Here is a 23208-nt window from a genome sequence, read left to right as displayed (position 1 = left end):
CATTTCATTCTTCCGTTTTTAAGCGTCCTATGCTTGAGTTTTCCCACATCCGAATATCTGGTGAGTTTTTCTCACTGATAGTTTGTGCACTTCAATTGCTTCTTTTAACCTTTACTTTTTCCTCCAGTGTAGGTTTTTACTCGACATTTTTAAATTCTTGAAATAAACTAAAAACTGAAAATTTGTCTTTCACTTAAATATAGTGACTAACTCTCCACATAGTCACTAAGTAACTCCGAATAGAAATCCTATTTGACTTATTTTTAAATAGGGATACCTGTTCGTTAAACATCTGAAGTATAAGCACCGTGCACTACCTTTATTTTACAAACGAAATATGCAAGGTGTAAGTAATGGAGCACCTTCAACTTTTAAAACCTGACAGCATATTACCAAATTTTAGAAATATATGTAATAGACATTACTTCGTTTAGTATTTTAGGTGACCCCTTTACAAAGTTCCCAAAATAGTTCTGGCATGTTCCCTACATTTGAATAACTAATGCATCTTTACATAAATAAATAATTTTTGTAAATTGTTTCGAATATTTGATTGTACCGTAACAATGTAATACGGCCTTTCATGCACAAAATGATTTTCCTTAGAGTATGATGTGATAGGGAATACATAGCCTACAATTAGGGGTAATAATTTATTTTTTTCACATCAAACCCATAACTAGTACCCAATCCTTCAGTTTAACTTGAAAATATTCATCCCTAACGAATCGAGAAGTGGAGAATAACTTCACTTACGCTTCAAAATAGGGTGATGTTAAACTATGAACGAAATAAATGAAACAGACAATATTTCTTTCACAAATAATAGGGCACAGAGACATTTCAACCGAAAAAAGTCCTTCAAATCATCAAACCCCTGCTAATGACGAAAGAGCCCAAACCTATCCCATTAATATAGCAACGGGCATTATTACTCGTTTGTTTTTGTGGTCATCCTTACTTAGGCAAGTGCATTTACATTGAAACTTCAATGAATGCTGTTTTGTCCGTCGCAAAATTCACGAAGCGATTAATCATACCGCACAAAAACCTATCTGGCACAAATAATTTTTTGAGGATTCCAAGCCGAGACATAATGAAGTACTTAGGACAAGAGGAAGCTATCAACATAGACCAAGAGTTGTTTCAAGAATATCGTTTCAGTGTTGATCAGTTAATGGAACTAGCTGGTTTGAGCTGCGCTCTTGCTATGTCGAAGTGCTATCCATTGAAGGAAGGCAATAGTTCTTTGCTGGTGTGTTGCGGCCCTGGAAATAATGGAGGCGATGGACTAGTTTGCGCCCGGCATTTGAAACATTTTGGTTATCTTCCCGTTATATTTTACCCGAAACCTACTCCTAAGCCTTTGTATGAAAACTTAACCATCCAATGTAAGACTCTGGATATTCCATTTCTAGACCACATGCCCGACTTTCAGGAAATTAATTCTATGTACATGTTGGTGGTGGACGCACTTTTTGGCTTCAGTTTCCGACCTCCTGCCCGACCTCAGTTTGCCGAAATACTTAATACATTGCATAAAGTTTCAACCCCTCTCTGCTCAATAGACATTCCTAGTGGGTGGGATGTTGAGAGTGGACCTCCTGAAAGCGGACTTCAACCTGATATGCTGATATCACTAACTGCCCCGAAAAAGTGCGCCTTATATTTCAAAGGAAAACACCACTACTTAGGGGGGAGGTTTGTACCTCCTCAATTAGCAAGTAAATATGAGTTGCATTTGCCTAAATACCCAGCAAATGAATTATGCCTGAAACTTAGTTCCTAATATCAATCTGTAAACGAAAGTATTTCAAAATCATCATTCACTCCACCGAATCATAATAAAATATTATTGATAGCCCTGTTTTTCATTTGAACTTGATACTGAATTTTAATCATTATTATTTGAAATTGTTTTAACTTTATTATCTTTCAAATAAATACATTAGAATTACTAATGCACCGTCTGATTAAAATTAATGCATGTGAGAATTAGCAGAGTATTTAACAAGTTAACGCCCTGACAGCCGTTAATATGAAAAAATACTGTTGATTTCCAGTATTTTTACTACGAATTTGATTGGATAAGCTAACTTAATGCATAGTAAGGCCCCTTGATGCCGAACTCCTTTTATGCACATGAACTCAGTGCTGGGTTATGTGGATAATATTTTGACATCTAGTTAAATACTGGGGGAATATGTATGATGTGTTTTTCCTAAAGATATCTGCATTCTTCTGATTAAAACTAGAAAAAACACGCATGGAAAGGGTAGAATGTCTAGCTGTTTGGTGATGGGTTTGGATGATGCTTAGTAAGAGAAATAGATAATGCATTCGCGAAATGTTTCACAATAGTTTATTTGATATTTTTCCTTATATTATGACAGTATAATATATGTTTGTGTAAGTTTTTGGATGCGCTACTCCCAATTTAGGTTGAATCAATTCCAACCCCTTTTAGGTAGTCATACTATCACTTACACATTGATTGTACGAGTTTTATAAATATTTTTAGGTATAGAAATTTATATATACAGTTTAGCTCAAATTTAATGTTATGTTGATGTTTATGAACCAGTTAATTATTTATTTAAATGGGTATGTTGTCTTTGTAGTCATTTAGGCAACATCAAGTTCACAGAAATGAACTTCGTATCATCAGTAAAGAGAAATAGTGGTGAACCTTCGGGGACTTCACAAAATATATGGTGAATAATAGCCAAAGTCATAATTTAAAAATAAAATCCAGCATCATTGGTCAACATGTGCTTTGCGTTCATTTTTCACTAACCCAATTAGTCACCTATTACTAACCCACTATTTCATTCTCAGCAAATAGGGTATATGTTCAGACCAACTTATTCTTTATCATTTTTTTAATGGCATTGTTGTTAAGTTACTTCGAAGAATTTTAGCTTAGTTGGTTGAGATTAGGCCCTAACCTGAAGACCAAAGTTCAATTCTTGTAACTTCAGATACCCCAACCTTCACCCAAGTCTGATATTTAAGGCACTACACCTTCCTGGGACACCACAGGCAAAGGAGCTGGCCCCGTACCCTAGTGTATGAATTTCACATTTTTAATTTTGGTGAGCTCTAACATTATGCATAATATCCCTTTAGTGAACTTAACAACAGCCAACCATTGCTTGATTCAAATGAACCACAAATGTATTGTATGCATGGTCTGAAGTAGGGTGCAAGACAATATTACTAAATGTTTTGGCACATAGGAGCTGTTGAAGTTGTATGACAGCAGAGAAAATAAACCAATGTCAAAAGTAGATATGTACACCTTAAATTGATTGAGATGGTTGTGTTTTTCTAGGCAAATTGAAATTGCAGATCATGTCCATATTTAAAGGAAACTACGCTCACTTGATTTCCTGTTACCAGTAAATATACAGCGAGAGGTTAAGTTTCCATGAAATAACTAAACCACAGAGATTTGTTATGTCTCACTAAAGTTAACGTATGTAGTAGCTCAATGTGGCAACCTTGTTTTGCCACAGAATATGTTACCGATTGCACTTTGCTGTATGCCATTTTGATCAATTTCCCACACGTGCCTAAAGCATTGCACGTAAAAAATGTTTGATTAGTAAACAATTTAAAATGTGCATCTATGTAGGTAACTGCCTGCTGCCCCATTGAATGATTACTTGTAGAGGTTTATAACTGTGCATACAACTAGACCGAGGAAAAAGAGAGTACATACCTGTACATACATTAATAAAAATATTATAGATGAAAGTGAAAACTTTATTTTTCCTATAGTTCTTACAATCACAGTACGTCCATTAATGACAGGTATACTTTTTATGAAAGTAATTACATTAGCAACCTTGTAACCAATGAAATTAAATGAGAACAATTCATTTGCAAATGCTTAATTTAACAGGTGCTTTTGGCATCATAGGTATTTTTATTCTTCCTACCATACTCAAGTTGCATAATAAGCCTACACATTTCAAAACTTTGTGCTGTAGCAGGGTGCAATAACTTCCACAAAGGTACCATGAACATTAATACATAGTTCTAGTTTTCGGGTAAAGATTTTTTGAACATTTTACGGAATTGACCATATTGAGTGCATACTGTATGCTTGGAATTCTAATAAGGTATAAAGTTAATTCTTTGTGAAGAAAAACTTATTAACTAGCTGGACTTTTATATTTGACACTATTATAGCAGATTAAAACATGCAGGGATAATTACCCTTAATTGCCATTTGATAGATAATTTTACAAAGAAAATAAAATATGTACGACAGTCAACATGTAGCTAAAAAGAATTATAGATAACTGAATGGTGCAAGAAGTTGAAGTTTAAAATCATCAAACGCATGACTCGCAGAAAAAAATGTTGATTTCATAGTCAGATCATTCATTTTGTAGTTGGGCTTAACTGACGCATGGTATAACGGTAGCTTTATTATTCCTAGGAATGTATTTGAATTTATCTCAGTTATATTATCACAGTGAATACAAACAAAGCTTATCAAAATTAACAATTTCAATACAGTAAAAAATATAGCTCAAGAGATAATATTTACATTTTTTTTAACATCCATTAAAATTTACTGGGTAATAAAATATTGAGCAAAAATTCAAGGACACAGCACCAAAAAATTTGATTTTCCAGGCATAATTAAAGAATTAACCAGCAGTTATTAAAATATTATTTGACTACAGTGCAAGAAACTGTAAACCAAGAAAAAACAACTCTTATTAGCAAACTCTTACTTCCCATGCTGTTTCTGGAAAGACTCCATGTATGCTACCAGAGCTTTCACCTCATCCACTCTAATGGCATTGTATAAGGATGCACGAATGCCCCCAACTGATCTGTGCCCTTTCAGCTGTAGCATGTTTAGTCTGGATGCACCTGCGAGGAACTCCTTCTCCAGCTCTTCATTGCCCTGCCCAATGCGAAAGGGCACATTTGTTCGGCTGCGAAATGGCTCTTGTACAGGGCAATTGTAAAACCCTCCCGAGGAATCAAGAGCTTTGAACATAAGGCTGCTTTTGACACGTGAAAGTTCAGCCATACCAGCAGCTCCACCATTTTGATGCACCCATTCAAGTATCTTACCAACAACATATATCCTGAAATAAAGGCAAATGAAACTGAATGAATAAAACGAACACATAAAATATGGTAATAAACAATTAGTAATTAGAAACAATTTTAGTATGCATTTTAAGAAATTTAATATTATACAATTAGTAATTATAAAATAAAAAACAATAGTAAAATTATAAAATCATATGGTAGCCAAATATTTTGAAAAAGTGAGAAATGTAAGGGTTAATAGTTAGCCAATATTAAATCATACTTTTGTTATAAGAAAATATATATTTTGACTAATGTGTTAAATTTTAGGTTGAAAAATCAGAGTTAATGCAATTAAATCGACAACTATAACTGCAATCCATTCAACTTTTAAGTTACAGCTGTCAGCAACTTACTGCAATGGCTGCTCAGCAATGGCAAAGATAAATATGAAATACTTTCTGAATCATGGGTCAACAAGTTAACACACAAACAAGAATTGTGCATTAGAGGAAGCATACATTAATCAAAACTACTTTGCAACCAGGACAAAAGAGCCTAGGAAAATGTTTAGGAACTATGACCCCTAATCCAAGTAGTAAAAAATGTTTTCATGAATGCATACAGCATACCTTATAGGCAGCATAGATTTTACACAAAGTGAAAAAATTGATGCCCTTAAGCAGGTGGAAACTGTCATCCACAAAAAGACCTACATATAAAAAAATTTAATCAATGTGTGTTTGAAAATGTGTCACTCATACTGACCCGTAACATTTTCCAAGCCAAAATTCTTTTGCCCCTAAATATAACTTAGTCTACCTCATCCTTCTCCTTACCCCCAAGTTTATTTTTTCCCCTTCCTAGGAGCCTTCCACAATGGTATGTCCCTCTAGTCTTAGCACCTTCTTACACTACTCCTATGTATTCTGTTCTCATACGAGTGAACAAAATCTGCCAACTTTACCTTCCATCCTGATCCCAATTCATACAGGTCAAGTAGACCTTCCTCCCCCTCGGGTATAACTTTCTGATTCTGCATTATACATTGCATATGACTATGTAACATTGGAAAAATAATGCTATACCATTGCCTTTAAAAGATTGTGGAAAATTTAAAGTTGCTGTTTCAGTAAGACTTATTTATATAGAAAGTAATGTTTGTGAAATTTTAACTGAAATTAATACATATTTCAAGCTCTTTTAATCATTGTAATTTATAAAAAGTCCTTAAATTAATCAGTTCTGCCATCTTACATAATTTTACTAAGCAGTGCAATAATAATAATAATGCCTTCATTCATTAAATCAATGTATTGTGCAAATGTCAAATTAAAACAGTACAGAAACAAAATATAGAAGTAAAAAAAACTTACCCTGAGATAGTCAATATACATGTAGTATATAGTGGAGAAACTTGAGAGTATTAAAAATGTATTTCATTTACACTGTGCTCCCAACATTCTGCTATAAATTATATTCCTTTACTTACTAGCCAGAAGTGCAGAACTGAATTTCTCAGTGGAGACTGACCTTGCTTCAGATGGTAGTGCATTGAACATTTTTACATGCTTTTTTAATAGACTTGCTGAGCCTTCAATGAGTGTCTATGTTCTTTCTTCCTTCTATTGTGGAAATGTGCATCAGATCTTGAAAGGCTTTCCTTGATATACATCAGAATGTTAGGTAAAAAGATGCTATGTATCATTGGTATGCCTAGTCTTATAAAGAGAGGGCGATATGGTTATATTGGTGCGAAGAAAATAATAGCTCTAATAGCCTTTATCTAGAGAGTAAATATTTGATGCAAATTTGAGAAATTACCCCGAAGTTCTAATCCATAGGTAATCCGACAGTGAATAAATATAGCAATGAAAAGTTTGCAAGTGTTAGGGCCAATGTACTCTGAAAGAACCAGCTATCATCCTCCAAAGCAAAAGTAGGCCCACTCTGATTTCTACATCTAGGTATACCTTACCAGACACCAAACAATGAATGACAGAGGTTTTAAACATCATTGGAAAATGATGCCACAAAGGAAGAGGTTGTTTAAAGGAATGCATAGACAACAGGAGCCAGGTGAGAAACCAATCATAATATGAACTGAACAAAAACTAATTGATGGAATATCATTTGAATAAACAGGGTTGCCAAATATCAAGAAACTACTCAAAGAATTCAGGTTTTTCCAAGGTAATATTTTCAGTTTTCCAGTATTTTGAAGATCTCAGTAAAATGAATCAATTGAACAATAATGTTAACAGTAGTAAAGGTGATTGGTTATAAAGGAGCCATAGTTTTAACAATTAATTGACATCATTAGTCATGAGTACATAATTACAAGGATAATTCCCACTAAAAAATTAACAAATATATTTTCAGAAAATGCCCTAAATTCCAGTCCATATGAGCAAAAATCTCTTTACTTCTACATACTATCATAGTCTCCCATGTAAGCTCTCTAATTTATCTCTAATAAATAAGCAAAGACTCCACATCTGAAGAGTCGAGATACAAATATGTATGTGTCTTTATGCATCTAAATATTTGCCATATCTGTTTCATCAAAAATAACATCCATTTCTTTCACCCTAATAATAATATTTAATCATTCAGCAATATATCATCAGTGCATCCACACAAGGTACCATAAAATAGCAATTTCATATGAAAGCCCAACGTCAATGGGAGTCGGAATTTATAACACATTACCACACTCATGAAAACAAGTGATTATGTAGTTTCAAATAGAAACTCAAAAGCCTCCTTCTAATCAATTGTTATTATTTATTGAATGAATTTTTTAATGACAAGCAGTAGTAGAGTACTGTTTTTTTATTATATTCTTTAATATAAAATGCTCTTTTTTAATCATGCTCATAGCATCCAAATGTATTTGTATTTTTTATCATTCTTTGTGCCTGACAGCTCCTATACCTACATGATATGTACGGTAAATGGACAGTAAAAATATCATTATCATGGGGTAAAATTTCTACCTACAATAAAATTACCTAGAAATTTAAAATATATTATGCACTAGATAGGATAGAAAGAACAGCATTGATTCTTACGCAAATGTTGGAGGGGTGTTGTGAACAGAGTTGTCCTTTGCAAGCACACTGAAGTCAAATATTATAGGACAAATTGGAAGAGCCATTCCAATTAAATCCTCCCTGATTATTACAAGAGTCACACCAGCAGGTCCCACATTCTTTTGCGCACCAGCAAATATCACACCAAACTGAAAATACAAATGAATTTAAAAGGAATATATAATAACAAAAAGTACATTTAGCAATATAATTAGCCCTGAATCTGTAGATGCATTGAAAATGCCAATCATGCACACACACCATGTACATAAAAAATTTGCCTTAGTATAACGTACCTAATCCCCTAATCAGAAAAATCATTAATTCATTACCCAATGTATAAGAGCTGATCAATAGTGTGATATCTTTTTAATTTGCACAACATATTGTGCAAAAATTAATGTTAAAAATATAGTGATACCTAAGTTTGATTCCCAAGTATTTTTGTGAATACATATTGTATATGCTACGACCAAAGAACATCCACATTAATGCCATTAAAAGTCATTAATGAGAACATCAAATCATAAAATGTACCTAGATATTGATCAAATTTAGTAAAAATATAGCACTAACCTTTGACACATCTACAGGACGGGTAAGAAAATTTGAAGACATATCAGATACCAGAGGCACTCCCTTGGAATCAGGTACATATGGAAATTCAATGCCTGGAATTTATACATATTTATAAAGCCATTTAGGAAGAAATTAAAACTTTTCCTTTTCATTCATGTTTTACACACCATGCAAGGGTCACCATTTTTATTCAAATGAATAATTGAAATTGTTAAAAGGCAAAACCACATTCAATAATTTAATGGGGAAATGGATTCAATAATGAACGGGTCCTTGTTTCTGCTTTTTCTAGATGTTATGTTTAATTTTGGTGATAATTTCTTTCATTTTTCATAATAGACACCTTTTCACCATAACCCACCAAATCTATGAAATTAGTGACACCGTTACCATTCTTTGGTACATTTTTGAAAGTTTTTTCAACAACGACACCACCAATCCTTCATGGTCATACGCTTAGTGGCAGATGCCTCATATGGTATTCATTTTTCCTACAGTGACATGCATAACTTTATCTGTCTGAAGCCTCATTTGCATGAGAGTCCATTATTACTCAAAGGTAATGAAGGAAAGAGTATGTCAGAAGGGATGCACTGAACCAGCAGCATCAGAAGGAAAAGACTAACTGGATACCATGCTACTGAACCAGCAGTGTCTGAAGGAAAAGAGCCTAACAATGTACGCAACCCCTTCTTCCTGGATTACAAGTACAAGTATTCTGGAAGACAAGATGAAGCCCGGTGATGTCAGAAGGCACGCTACCGAGCCAGCAGCGTCAGAAGGAAAAGGACCCTACTCCCTTACCTCACCCACAACATGCACCCTGTATTTAAGGGTCCGCATCTAGGGCAAGGGGGCAGTCAGTTGGTTATCGCTAAGAGACCATTTGGCCAGGTTATGATCATGGGACCATGCTTGCTGTCCTGCTGCTGGTTGTGTTTGCTGCCTGAGACCTCCTTCCTCCCCGCATTCCCACCCAAGCCAGGATTCATTCAGGTATAACAATGTAAGCTGAATTTTAGTAAATTAATAAACATTGATGCTTAATGATTAGGCCTTTGACATTACGCTAATAAATACCACAATGTCGCCAATCCTCTGCGACAAATCTACCTGTTGATAAATCATAACAAAACTTGTTATGTGCAGCTAATAAACAAATTCTAAGCTCGTACATAAATTTGTGAGTGGTCAGCAACTTAATAGCAGATTTTCAACAGAATATTCTAAAAATAACAGATAATTGCCTTTTAAACTTAAGTGCAAGTAAGGACTGGTAATACACACTTAAAAACCTGTTCAAACCTTCTAAAGTACCTATGGTCTTACCCTTCCATCCAAGATTCAGCTTAATGATCAAGTGCCAAAAGCTTCAAATGGCTAATATTTCTATCACACAAATTATCGAGAGTTATTCCACAAAGCTACTAAAATGGCTTGATATTTTTAGCACTGTCATTTTTATGTCCGAATGAAATTGACTACATTTGTTCACAGACTTAAGGAGGAGAATTAAACTTTTGCATATTAGTAAAATAAGAGAGTAATTACAAGATTTTATTAATAATTGAAATCGGTGGGTAAAGACCACTGCAAAATACACATGTGAGTGATGAAAAACTTATTTATTGAGGCCATTGCAACAAAGCAATATTTTTCAAATCGATTTTATTTCATGAGTAACCTTAAATATATACGAATTCATTGACGAATATCTTAAAGTTACCTTTGAGGTATTTTAACTTAACCTTTTATCTCATGAAAGCCCAAACACTTTCAAATATGTCAATGCTTGAAAATGTAGGCTAATTTTGGACCCAACAGAGGCTCTTAAAACCCTTCAAAAAATAGCATTTGAGAGCGTATAAGAATTGCAAGAATGTAATCATAATTGATATGGCTGAAACTTAAGACAGAAAGGTGTACAATGTTTGGATGTGAAGAAACATTTCGGGAATGAGAATTTGGTGGCCGCTCATTTTATGTATTCCTATTCCTGATTTCTTTCTGAATTTTCTTGATGAATACTCTGGCATTTTTCTAATTTTTCTTCTGAGAGTTTTGGAATCTATCGGACACACTTTTGTGGGTTATCACCTTTTCACTTTCTAACCTATTGGCATGAATGAAATTGGTCGGACTATGATGGCGGATTTTGTCTGGGCCTAATGAAAGCAAGAACTGAACTCACAACTAAAAGGAACAGCGAATTTTATCAGGAATTCCTGATAGCCATTAATAATTAATGAAATAGAGTTCCATCATATTATCATTCCATTATTTTTTGCAGAATGTCATTTTAATTTCAATATTGTTTCGATTATTTAACAAAATAGCATTCAACACTAAGGCCAATTTTGCTCACATTAAGATTTAAGAATGAGAGATAGTTTCAAGTGCAGCGTTGGACAGGATTCCCTTTTGCCCTTATGTCAAGCATGGATTTTAAAAACTTAATGACTAAACTTCAAGTTTTGCCCTTGTTACTTTGTACTTTTGGATGTACTTTCATAAAAAAATCTAATTTCTTGAATGCCTTGTGACATGGTGTTTACAGAAGGAAATAGATTTCAATGGATGTTGATAATAATTTATAAAAGTGTACCAAAGACTTCTTGTATCACAATTTCATATCAGAATGCAATACTTCCTACCAAAATGATGTAAAAAGTGCTAATCACAAAATATGAGAAGTATATGACTTATAGCAGTGAACATAAATAATCTGTGCTGGCTGTTTTTTAATTGCTTGAACCTTGGATCAAATTTCAATTAATAGCATTGTTTTAAAGTAAATGTTTTCCTTCTTTCAACCTTCAATCAACATTTATGACATGTATAAGGTATCAACTTTACTCTTATCATAAGCTTCTGTGGTTCAAAAATGACATCAGTCACAACTGATGATACTGCTTGCTTTCACAGAATAATTACCCATGCCACTCCAAGAAAGAATGGCATTGGGTGACTTAGAAGTTATGGAATAACCCCTTACAGCATTGAAAATTTGTCACAATTTTGATTTGAATAGTAACCTGACTTGCAATGCATTTATATCACACATCCAAGTTTATTTCATACAAAGGTGTGACTTTAAATAAATAATCATTAATATAAAAATGTAAGAAATGTGACCTCATAAGCTTTTCTTACCATGAACAGTTTCATTATCACAGTAGTATACATATGATGCATTTGGATCTAATTTCCAAGAAGAAGGTTCGGGAATGCTCTTATAATGATCATTCTTTGGAATAACCATATTTACTTTTCCATATTTGGAGGCTTCCTTTGCAGCCTTGGCTGACCATGAGCCTAAAAGAAAGAATTTCAGGACAAGGATTATACAACTAAGCAGAATTGGTAGATGGTCATGAGTGTTTCCAGTCCTTTAACATTTGACATTGTGCACAAAATAATTAAATGTCTTGTGATAATTACTTAAAGGGATTAATTAATGCCTTCAATATTTTGATGCATGGAAATCCAGTGGGTAAGGCACAGATCTAATGACCAAAGGATGTGGATTTGATTCCTGGTGATGCCACTGGGCACCCTCTGCTTCACTCATACTGAGATTTTTTGGGTAACATCTTCCACGGAAACCACATGCAGAACAGAGAAAGGATCAAGCCTCCATACCCTGATGGGTGAATTTCACACATCATTGTGCTTATTATTATATAACTCTACCCTCATCTATTACAACAACCTTAAGGTAGATTACTTTAACTGGTCCTTTTTCATTCTTAAATTGTACTTATTAGATCTTTCTGTTGAAATATCATATTTTGGATGCATGATTGTTATTTAATGAAAACAATCAGTTCCTCATTATGTGCAGTGTATATACAATAAATTAGGTTGTTGAAGACTAAGATAAAGGGAAGAAATATTAGGCAAGGAGAGAGCAGGAATATGATAGGGATGTTGGATGGAATGAAGGGAGGAAGGAAGAATATGGAGTTGAGGAGGGGCATATTGTAGAATTGGATGCTGTGTTGATTCTTTAGGAAAGACACGGGAATTGTCCCTGTACCATTTGGTAGCTTGTGTCCATCCAAAACCTACCTTGCCGGTTGATTACCTATAATAATATAGATTAAACAGCCATTCAAATAGCCATGGGAAATATCACAATAGGACCTTCATTCAAGCATGAACTGATGACTATGAAGGCAATAGTCTCGGAGAAAAATTATTCGAATAAATGAGAAATTCTTGACAAATTTGCAGCTAAACAGGCTGATGTGCATGGGCAGAAAAAATTACTCAGGCTCGAAGTTTCTAGAAAGTAGAAATATGAGATTGATGGAGAAGTAATGGATAGCAGGATTATTAATGGAGGATGGGGGGAAAGCATTTAAGAGGGAGGGATAAGACAAGCATTTTGGATGACATAACATGCATAGGGATTGTCACAGGCAAACAAAGACAAAGTCGGCAAAAAATAATAACTAGTGTTACAATAGTCCTTGTTCTTATGGTTTATAAGTTAGAAAATATTCAAAATATACTTCTACATGATTGATCGATCACCCAGTTCAAGATATTAAACTGGCAAAAAACATGACTGCTTACCTGTGACTATATAATCAGCTGTACCAGTACGAGACATAAGATTCATTGCCACAGCAGCAAATAGCCCGGTTCCTCCCCCTTGCATGAAAAGCACTTTGTAGTTCTTTGGTATTTTCCTGTAAATGAACATTGTACATGGAGCTATTACAAGGAAATGTTGTGTATTACAACTATTGTAGCTTAGATTTAGCAAAAATATGAAGGAAATCTCCCTTATTGCAAACAAAGTACCACAGAAGAAAGTAAACATCAACAGTGACTGGCAGTAGACCATTTCATTATAAAATCTCAGAACATTTCACACTTTCAAATGTGCGTAGATTCAAGGATAAATCAAACTAGATTTTTCTATCTAAAATGTGAACTAAAATCCTTAATTCAAGAATTATATAAAGAAAAGAAAACATACAGAAGCTAGTTTCAATATTAAAAAGGAAAATGAAAAGATAAAAATGTATGCAATAACCAAGAGAGAAAAATAAAAATATTTATAAGTATGAACATGAAGTTTTAAAATCGATAATACCAACTGAATACCTTGATACTAGTTTTAATTTCAGAATCAAGAGTTTCATTGTTCCACCATACCTACACAAAAAAACTGTTCAATGCATACAACTTGGGAGCACCATCTTCCTCCCTTGCAGTGACCACCCTACAGTCATTAAGACAACACAAAATGATAACATGCAGCTGAACATACTCACAAAAGCTCTTGTAACAGTTTCTGTGCTCCATCAATGATCGCAGCAAAGTCAGCAGATCGATGACTCATTTCCATGACGCTTATCCCAGTATTTTTGTAGGATAAAAACTCTTTCTGAACCTGCTCCATTACCTGGTGATAGTAACATATATACCATTTAGCAAACTGGAATATTAGGCAGTAGGTAACACATAAAAGATACTTTTAACACACAGGTTGCATGAATGGATTTAAGGATCATTTTATGACAGTTCTCATAACCATTGTGGCAGCGGTGAAGACATAATGAAAACACCTTCTAAGAAGAAACAATTAATGTGATTTGCTAGTCGCATTTTCGGGAAACCTGAATGACCCTAGATATGAAACCATAAACACAGGTATCAACCCAAAGGTTGGTTTGGTAGGTGTTTGTAGAGTTCACCCAGTACTAAGCCCGACGGCGAGTGAAATTCACACATCAGGGAAGGGGGGCCAATTCCTTTCCCTGTGCCAGTTATAGTTTCCCGGGAAGATCTGGTACCCGAAAAATCACATAGCTTGAAGGGGAGCTGCAAGTGCCCAGAGAGGCTTGCCTGGGAATCAAACCCAGGCCCTCAGGTCAGTAGTCCAATGCTCTACCGCTGGACTACCACGATCACTTAAAAATATAAAATTACCCTATGCTATCATCAGTGGTAGTCTGCCAGCTTAGGGTAGTTTTTTGATAGACCCTGGAAATACACACTACTGTACTCCTAAGCCCTTACAAGCATGCCACTAAAAATCCTTAAACTCCATATTACATATTAGAAACCTCATCCTTAAGCTTTGCTTGCTGCTTGCTTGTAAATGCTTCTTTGCCTAATGCAATCTTTGTTTTCATGTCCTTAATACTATGTCCACCTTCACCTGAAACACTTCCTATACAAGTAGTGTTCAACCAGTTCTAGTTTATGCCTCCTCAAAACTTTTATGTTTACCTTAGTCTTCTTTCTTCTACAGAATTTCACTAGCTTTGTTTTCTTTTGATTAATTTTCAATCCATACCTATCACACCGATTCTGCATTATGCTAAGTAATTTTGTAGCACTTTGAGTGACTGGCTACCTAATGCTTGATCATCTGCAAATCAAACTGATTTGAAAAGTTCCCTACCTACATTCACTCTAGCTCTCCCCATGGGGTATATAAATGAAATAGAAACAGCCAACAAAACTCCAGCCTTCCAATAATTAGTCAGTAATTACATCATAAAATCAAATGTAAGCCATGGTTAACTGATGAAATCTGTCAGTACTCAACTATCCTTAAAAAACATGCTACCTCCAGTAAAACTTCTGACAATGACGAACAAAGGTTACTCTATAAAGAATTTCAAAAGTACTACCATGAATTGATTTCTACTTCTAAAAGGACTTATAATGATAATAAGATACTTAATTTTAAAAGTAAGTCCAAAACTACATGGAGAAATAATCAATGATTCCAGAGGTAGGAAAAATCTGCACCCCACTCTCCCTAAACCTAGTAACCCTGAAAGTAACACTGTCATGAGCTGCTCATCTCTGGCTAATACATTTAACGGGGACTAAATATCTGCTCCTTGCCCAACTGCCTTTCAAGCTAATATCTCGTACATTTTGTAAATGCACCATCATCAATGTTTGTCAAGTCCTGCTCTGGAACTAATCTAAAAACTATTGTAACCACACTGAAATAAAGTCAGTACTGGCCATGATGAAATTTTTAGTAAAATTGTTTATCATTGTTTTGAAGCTATAAAAGCAACTCTTTTATTTTTAATTAATGAGTCTTTGATTCAAAGGATTTTCCCATTCCAATAAAAAGAATCAAAAAGAGTCCTTGTATACAAAAACCATAGCTGTGTTAATGATTTAAACACAACTACAACCAATAGCCATCCCAAATACATTTGCTGAAATATTTGAAAAGACCATGTATAAGTAACTAGTATCTTACTATACCATGTATAAGTAAATAGTAACTCAACATGGAACCCCTGACCCGGTGGAAGACCTGAGAGAACTTCATCAAAAAAAAGTATCTTATCTCAAAAAATTTTTTAACTTTCCTATTCTCAGCATGGATTTAGATCCGAAAGATCTACTACAACTGCCATATATCAGGCAATCTACAGCATACTTAACTCATTAGATGCTAAATACAAAACTAGGGTTGTTTTTTGATTTGTCAAAAGCTTTTGATCATGTAAACCACCATAGACTTCTAATTAAACTAAACAGAATTGGAATTAGAGGCATTCCTCTAAATTGGATGAAGTTCTATATCCACGTTTGTAATCTGAAGGTAGCGTTGTCAGTAGATGGGTTAAGACATTCATCCAAAGTATGCAAAGTTTCCAAGGGCGTGCTACAAAGTGTAACCCTGGGGCCACTCCTTTTACTGGCACATGCTAATGACCTATCTAACTTCTTAAAGGATTAAGAAGGAATAGTACCAGTTTTGCATGCTGATGACACTAATGTAATATTATCAAAACACACTTATCCATTTATCCTTTCCAGCCTTGTGGAAAAATCAAGGTCCGTTTCACTTCCAGTAAACAAGTGGCGTAGCTACCAAGACTTATGTACAAATAAAAGTAAAATGGTCTACTTTTCACACAATAAGAATGTGATAGATAATCTGCCGGTGAAAATTAATGACCGATCAACTGAGCAAGTGACGGAATGTAAATTTCTAGGTTTTTTTTTGCATGCAAATATTACTTGGGATACACATGTAAAAGCCCTTCAGCATAAGCTCAGTTCCAATTGGTATTTATTTAGACACCTGCATGAAGCTACAATCAAAACAGCACTACTTAATTTATACAACAGGGAAATGTATAGCCTTTAGTATAATATTTTGGGGCTATTTCAATAAACATCTTTAAAATGCATCAGAATAATCGCTGGGAAACCTCATAATGCACCATCAAGGCCTATATTCCATTTTTTTTAGTTTTATATGGGAGATGACTGATGGCTAAGGTCAGTAGTGCCATTAGGGATGGATGGGAAAAGGAAGCGTGGGAAGAAATCCGACATCGGCTTTAGCCTACTCTTGTTGAAAGATGCCAAGGGGTCCACAGTTTAATATCCCATCCAATGGACGTAGTACTCCCGTGCATTTATGTTATGTTTTTAATTCTGTACATAAAAACAAACATGGGCAACTATTCTCCCAACTCTGAATATCATCATCATTACCCTAGAGGAAGGTACAACATCCATCATAGCATTATTAGAACTAAAGCATTAAATTAGGTCCCAAGGGAATGGGCATCAGATTATGTAACAAATTACACATAAGTATAAAGGATACTAAGGGAACTAAAGCATTCTTAAAAATATATCTACAACGTAAAATGTTCTACTTGGTTGTTGAATATCCTAACAATATTCCTGATCTTCGAGGCCATACTTTTAGTTTAAAGCAATACTCTTAGACTAGGTAATATTAATGCTCCATGATTTTCAAAGATATTTGTGTGTGTGTTTGTGCTACAGTTAATGTAATTGTTAGTGCCATATTTTGTATCTAAATTGAGCCTGTATTTTACTCCTATTTGACGTGCCTTCTATCATGTACATACTGCATCCACCGGGCTATTTTTGTAATACGATCTTGCGGCAAATAAAACGTATTATTATTATGGGTTGTAAATACCAGATCCATATGACCATCAATATCATGCTAGAATTATTTAATTTTATAATAGCTGACATCAATCTACGGTTGCATCCATAATGCTACAAAAACATTAACATCAATGCATTCGCCTTGGTTAAAAGTAATACTTCAAACCATATTGCACTTCTTATGACGTGACCATGACATTGACTGGGCATTTGTTAGATGTTCGAATTATTTTTTCTGATTCATTAAGTCTTAAAAAATTAATTTTTAACAAGCAAACGCACGCCTGGAGATTTCTAGGAGTGTTCCATCTAAATGATAGTAGTGAAATCCTTAAGTTTACAATATGTAGTTGCAAACTACGCAATTTACGTTTAATTGCCTATGTATAGAGAATATACACAATAAACGCCAAGAGCATTCTGCCAAACCATGACTAAAAATGTCCTTCGCAAATATCTGAAAAATGAACTCAAAATACATAAAAAATAAGACAATAATTTCAAGGGGCATGTACATAATAGTAAGGCACTCTAAGACGTAAGATTTTGCCATAATTTGACACCAAAAAATGTTCAATGCATGCGATGTTACGCTGTTAATATAATCCAAAATCTATTACCAACCAACCCAAGTTTATGATTTCGGTGAGAAAAAATAATTCGCACGGCAAGAAATACGCCAATTTAATGACTGAACACCTGCAATGCAAGAGGGATTCAAGAATAACAGCAAAAATTAGGCAATATGAATCTGTGATATCTTTTCAGGTATGAAACAATTTCTCTTTAGCGTATAAATACCATAATGCTAGAGCCGCATTATTATGGTTGGTCATAATTTCTTTTAGTTTCCTTCTTGGTTTTAAAGGCAAAATGATTTATTTGCTCAGAAAAAAATTAAGTATTTGCGCAATATTGGCCTCACGTGGAGGAAAACTCCTGAGGCTTCTCAATTACACTTGCAATACCTCTTCAGGCAACTTTGCCGGCCCGGCACCAAAGTTAATAACTCGTTTCGTCGTCATCTCTCCAATTTCAGCGGCAGCCACTTGTTGCTTCTGATACCAAATACGCCTTACCCTCGTTCAGATGATGTTGTGCGAATTGTAATTTAACGCACACTCTTCCCTTAAAGTTGACGCCGTGATGCTGTTTCATGTGGTGTGAGGGAATTTAGAAATCATTGGATGAGGATAGTGAGATTGGAGGCATTTAAATGACGTCACAGAAAGTATTTGCCAATCGGAGACTGGGATCCACTGTATTTGCATCGTTGCATCACAGTTGCACTAACTGCACTGTGTTGAAAAGTACCTTAACGACATCCCTATGAAGAATACCACTGCGTCTAATCCAATCCAGAGGTCATGAAATTTGTTTTTAAAACCCATTGATAGGAAGGATCAGAAGGTTAATATCTCCATGCCTGCGAAGCTGATGTTTCAATCCTACTTGAAAAGCCTACAAATCCTACCCGTACTGTAATTCTTATATCTTCGTACGCATGATCTTATTTTGAATTCTTTAATGGGGGGTAAAAGGCCCTGGAATTTTAGTTCAATCTTCTCGAGGGAATACTTTGACAAATTATGTGAATAACACTGCCAATGTTAGAAAATACATTAAAAATTAGAGTCAAAACTATGACATTTCTTGAATATCAAGGAGGTACGTAAAAATGTTTGCGGGTGCACAATTAATGAGAAATAAATCTTATTCATTTTTTAATTAATCCTTTTTTCGCAGGAATATTAACTTTCATACACATGTTGTTAAAAATCCCAAGTAGTGGAGAATTGAATTAATTTTTGACGCCTGGGAAGCGGAATAGTTTACTAATTTTCTAGTTAAAGACCAGAACAATGAAATTTATTATTTGTAAGTGGAGGAAATTTGATAATGCAAAATAGCATGGCTTGATCAATAAATTTCCAACAAGTCTTCAACCCTCCTCTCAAAGACCTAATGTGGTGTACGATTATTAACCGGGATTAAATTCAATTTTCAAATGAGTTAATCTTAAAAATTTCTTGTGAACTTTTTCCATAGTATGTCAATGATTAAAAGCGTAGACTCTTCAAACGCTGCAGAATATTCAAGTGTACTTCATATTACTGCGGAGTAAAATTTTATCTGTTTTTGACTAGTTTTCAGAACACCTGATAAAATCAAATGTTTTCAAAGCTCAGTATCCATTTTGAACCTATGATCATCAAAAGTTACCCCCAGATCTTAAACTTGGGATGTTCTTTTTTTAGTAGTGAACCACTTAATCTGTAGCAATAATTATGAAAACTTTTGACATGGCAGCTAATAGCATTTTTCCATCATAGAAGAAAACAATATTTTGATTACGCCGCTCAAATACATTATCCAAATCGTCTTGCAATAACTCAACCTTAAATTGATTTACCATCCTAAATAATAAAACATTGTATATGCACAATACACAAACTACTTGTGTGATCCAGCAGGTCATTAATAAAGAGTAGAAATAATTACAAGTTCAAACCAGGCCCTGAGGAATCCCAGATGTAGGTTATTTCACTCCAGTCAGATTGATCTTTGAATGTAAAATACTATTTTCATTAACGTAAGCACTATTAAACTGAGCAAACCAGATCGTCAAAGATTTTAATAAATTAGGTAATAGCATAAAGTGATCAGTGTAGATCATATGCTATAGAGCTGCTTGCCCACTTTCAAAATATCATAAATGAAGGTACAGAGTTGAACAAGAATGAAATCAATTGATAAACCACTGAAAAACCCATGCTGATAGTTACATAAAAAGCTATTAATATTTGTAGAAATATATTAGCACAGGATTGATTCAAATATCTTGGAGAAGATGTACAAAACTGATATAGTTCAATAATTTGGAAGTTTTATTACCACATTCAAATATAGGATAGCCTTTATCCTTCCTCCATTCATGAGGAAGTGAGTAGGTTTCCATTAATAGTTTAAGGATGAGGCATAGCGGAGAGCCTAGTTTCATGATAAAAATTTATGTCTCTTCTTGATTGACAGTAATTCTGAAATGCAGAAGCAACACTCTGTGGCTTACTATAGTAACTTCATACAAGCTAACCAACTGAAGAGTTGTATTATCACTCCCGACTACTTTTCATAAACTTCCAAAATATTGGAATCACCAAATGAGAGGTTATTTTCAATGTCAGTAACACCTGTTACAAACAATAATCAGTTCTCTTTGACCAATGTTTCCAAAGATAAAAATGTGTGCACATGATACAAGAGTATCATTACATTGGCACTATTTCATAGAGCCATGTTTCTTCATTAAAATTTTTGTTAACATTAGTGTAGAACCAGCAAGGATAATGATATCTCATTTATTTATGTTTAGGAATATGGCGATTCATGGCATTATAGATAAAATTATAAAACATGATAAACTGAATCTATCCAGTTTGTAGCCTTAACCAACAACTAGTCACAGAAGCATAGGTCTTTGTATTCTATTTGCCTTACAGTAGGAACATAAATGTGGGCAATAAATTGCCCAAGAAAGACTTTGCATGCTGTTTATCCAGAAAGTTTATATTTATAGAATGCATATATTAATTATATATTTATTTACACCCACAGATATCAGCTTCAGAAATTCCTTACCTACTTAAACAAATTAATATATTAACTATTAATTCGGAGTAGTTTACTAAATATTGCTTCAAACTATATTAAAATTATTATTTTATTTGAAGGTAAGGATTTATGAATTATAGATTTGAAGACTTTTTATAACTTCTACATTCCCAGATTGCAGTCAGTCTGTTCAATAAAAAAGTCATTAATGTTGGAAAAAGTTTCTATGTGTTTTAATTGGGTGTACACTTCAGCAAGTCTTGAAAAAACTGGTTTAAATTCAAAGCATCAAATGAATATCGAGCCAGCAATATTTGTTTTTAATTAAACAGAAGTCAATAAAACTGCAGTTATAAAAATAAAAACCAAATGCTGTTTTTTTTACACCAGCCGACCTAGGTACACTTATATACAAACAATTTTCCATAGGTTCATTAGTGCCTGTTTGCTTTACTATGCATAGCCATAAAATAAAGAGAACCACTAAGGATTATTTATTTTTTCTGGTACTTATATAGTATTCTAGGTAGTTTACCAATTTAATCTGAACCCCTGAAAACTTACCGGCTTTTGCATATCATTAATGCATGGACCGACATTTTTAGAAAATACATACATTGCCACAAGTGAATGCTTGAGTGTAATTCTGGTTGTCATTTTCAAATTATGCAACTGCAAAGATCATATTAGTTATTTAAGGAGGGAGGAACAGACAGAGAGAATTATGGCTATGGAATGAAAAGGCATGAAAAAAGCCTAGGGCTAGTCTAAAGCTAATAGATAAAAGCCATCATGATGTCTACAGTTTGGCATATAAAAACTGCATCATAAGTTCTAATGACACATTACTCGAGCAGTGACTGGAACCCCACTCCTGCATATGGGCATTGGAAGTCAGGAAATCATTGTATTAATAAGATCTCCCATTAATCAGCATAAGACAGAAATAGTAAAACCAAATTGATGGCATGTTTCCATACAAATGTGGTTTCATACTGAAATCAAAACCCAGTTCAGGGAACAATTTGGTATTTAAAGGACGCCCTCGGCAAGAAATTTTAGGTTTGAGGTCCAAAAATTAACGTTTGCAGGAGCTCGACAAAAAATTATCACCATGATCTCACTTCCGTTCCTATAAAAAATTAAGTTTGTTGACATAATGGAAAAAAATTTTTAACTGCAAAGAAAAATGGTACATCAAGACCCCATATGGGTCTGGATTCTGCCTAGGCTAAGTTGGTCAACATCTAATCCTTATTTCTCCTCTCCATCCCTTTATTTTCTTCATTTAACTCACCCATTTTTCTTACCCCATCTTCAACATGTTTCATTCACAATCACTGCCTTTTGGCAGAATGAACTTTCCTCTCAAAATGTTATACTTGTTCCTCTGACATCATGCTTTACAGTAACTCAACGTAATATGACTTCTACCAGCACCACAGTTTCATCCCCTTAAGTTCTGTACAATATACTTTCTTAATGGTTTCTCTAATGACACTTCCAGTAAACCAGTTTTTAACCAAACCTAAAAAGAAGTGAATCGTCAATGAGGCAAAATTACAGTTTGCAACTGGGCATACTATCTACTTAAATTTGATATACCATTGGTATTGACCAAGATGGTGTATAACATGCGTTACCATTTCCACCTTAACATCAGAGCTAAAGAAAAAATTACCAACAAACAAAACAAGAGCTACAAAGATTAATCTGTCAGCATGTTATGCCAAAAATTAATAAATAATTTTCTCCACATTTTTAGGAGCCCCAAAAAATGAAAATACTTCTCAATTGAGAATATTTTATTTGCACTCATTATGTATAAAATTATAATTCACGTACAAGTTACACAGTAAAGCTTTTAATCGAAGTTCACATTGAATACTGTTATTGTGCTGAAAAGAAAGTGTACATTATCACAGTT

At 34.2% G+C, this 23208-nt stretch overlaps 2 protein-coding genes across 2 annotated transcripts; one reads left to right on the top strand and one right to left on the bottom strand.

Moving 5' to 3' along the window:
* Nucleotides 1-928: 928 nt before the first annotated feature.
* Nucleotides 929-1861, top strand: Naxe (NAD(P)HX epimerase). The gene has a single exon (XM_071588022.1). The coding sequence runs from the start codon at nt 992-994 to the stop codon at nt 1787-1789; it is 798 nt and encodes a 265-aa protein (XP_071444123.1). The 5' UTR covers nt 929-991; the 3' UTR covers nt 1790-1861.
* A 1886-nt stretch (nt 1862-3747) lies between these two features.
* Nucleotides 3748-18904, bottom strand: LOC139690521 (phosphoserine aminotransferase). Its single transcript, XM_071587983.1, has 7 exons — nt 18638-18904; nt 14024-14154; nt 13317-13432; nt 11889-12050; nt 8733-8827; nt 8136-8305; nt 3748-5114 (listed from the first exon to the last, which is right to left on the bottom strand). Exons 1-7 carry the CDS (start codon nt 18692-18694, stop codon nt 4748-4750), a joined length of 1098 nt encoding a protein of 365 aa, XP_071444084.1. The 5' UTR covers nt 18695-18904; the 3' UTR covers nt 3748-4747.
* Between the last annotated feature and the right edge of the window lie 4304 nt (nt 18905-23208).

Source organism: Hetaerina americana, unplaced genomic scaffold, assembly GCF_022747635.1.
Source record: "Hetaerina americana unplaced genomic scaffold, ioHetAmer1.1.p SCAF_3, whole genome shotgun sequence".
Taxonomy (NCBI): Eukaryota; Metazoa; Arthropoda; class Insecta; order Odonata; family Calopterygidae; genus Hetaerina; species Hetaerina americana.
This window is presented reverse-complemented; position numbering and strand designations above follow the sequence as displayed.

What these genes read in the sequence shown, in the direction of transcription:
- Naxe (XM_071588022.1), top strand. Translation starts at nt 992, where the DNA reads ATGAATGCTGTTTTGTCCGTCGCAAAATTCACGAAGCGATTAATCATA.
- LOC139690521 (XM_071587983.1), bottom strand. Translation starts at nt 18,694, where the DNA reads ATGACGACGAAACGAGTTATTAACTTTGGTGCCGGGCCGGCAAAGTTG. An exon ending in CGGCAAAGTTGCCTGAAGAG is followed by an intron (nt 14,155 to 18,637) that starts GTATTGCAAGTG and finishes TACTATCACCAG; the next exon opens with GTAATGGAGCAGGTTCAGAA. An exon ending in AAACTGTTACAAGAGCTTTT is followed by an intron (nt 13,433 to 14,023) that starts GTGAGTATGTTC and finishes GTTCATTTACAG; the next exon opens with GAAAATACCAAAGAACTACA.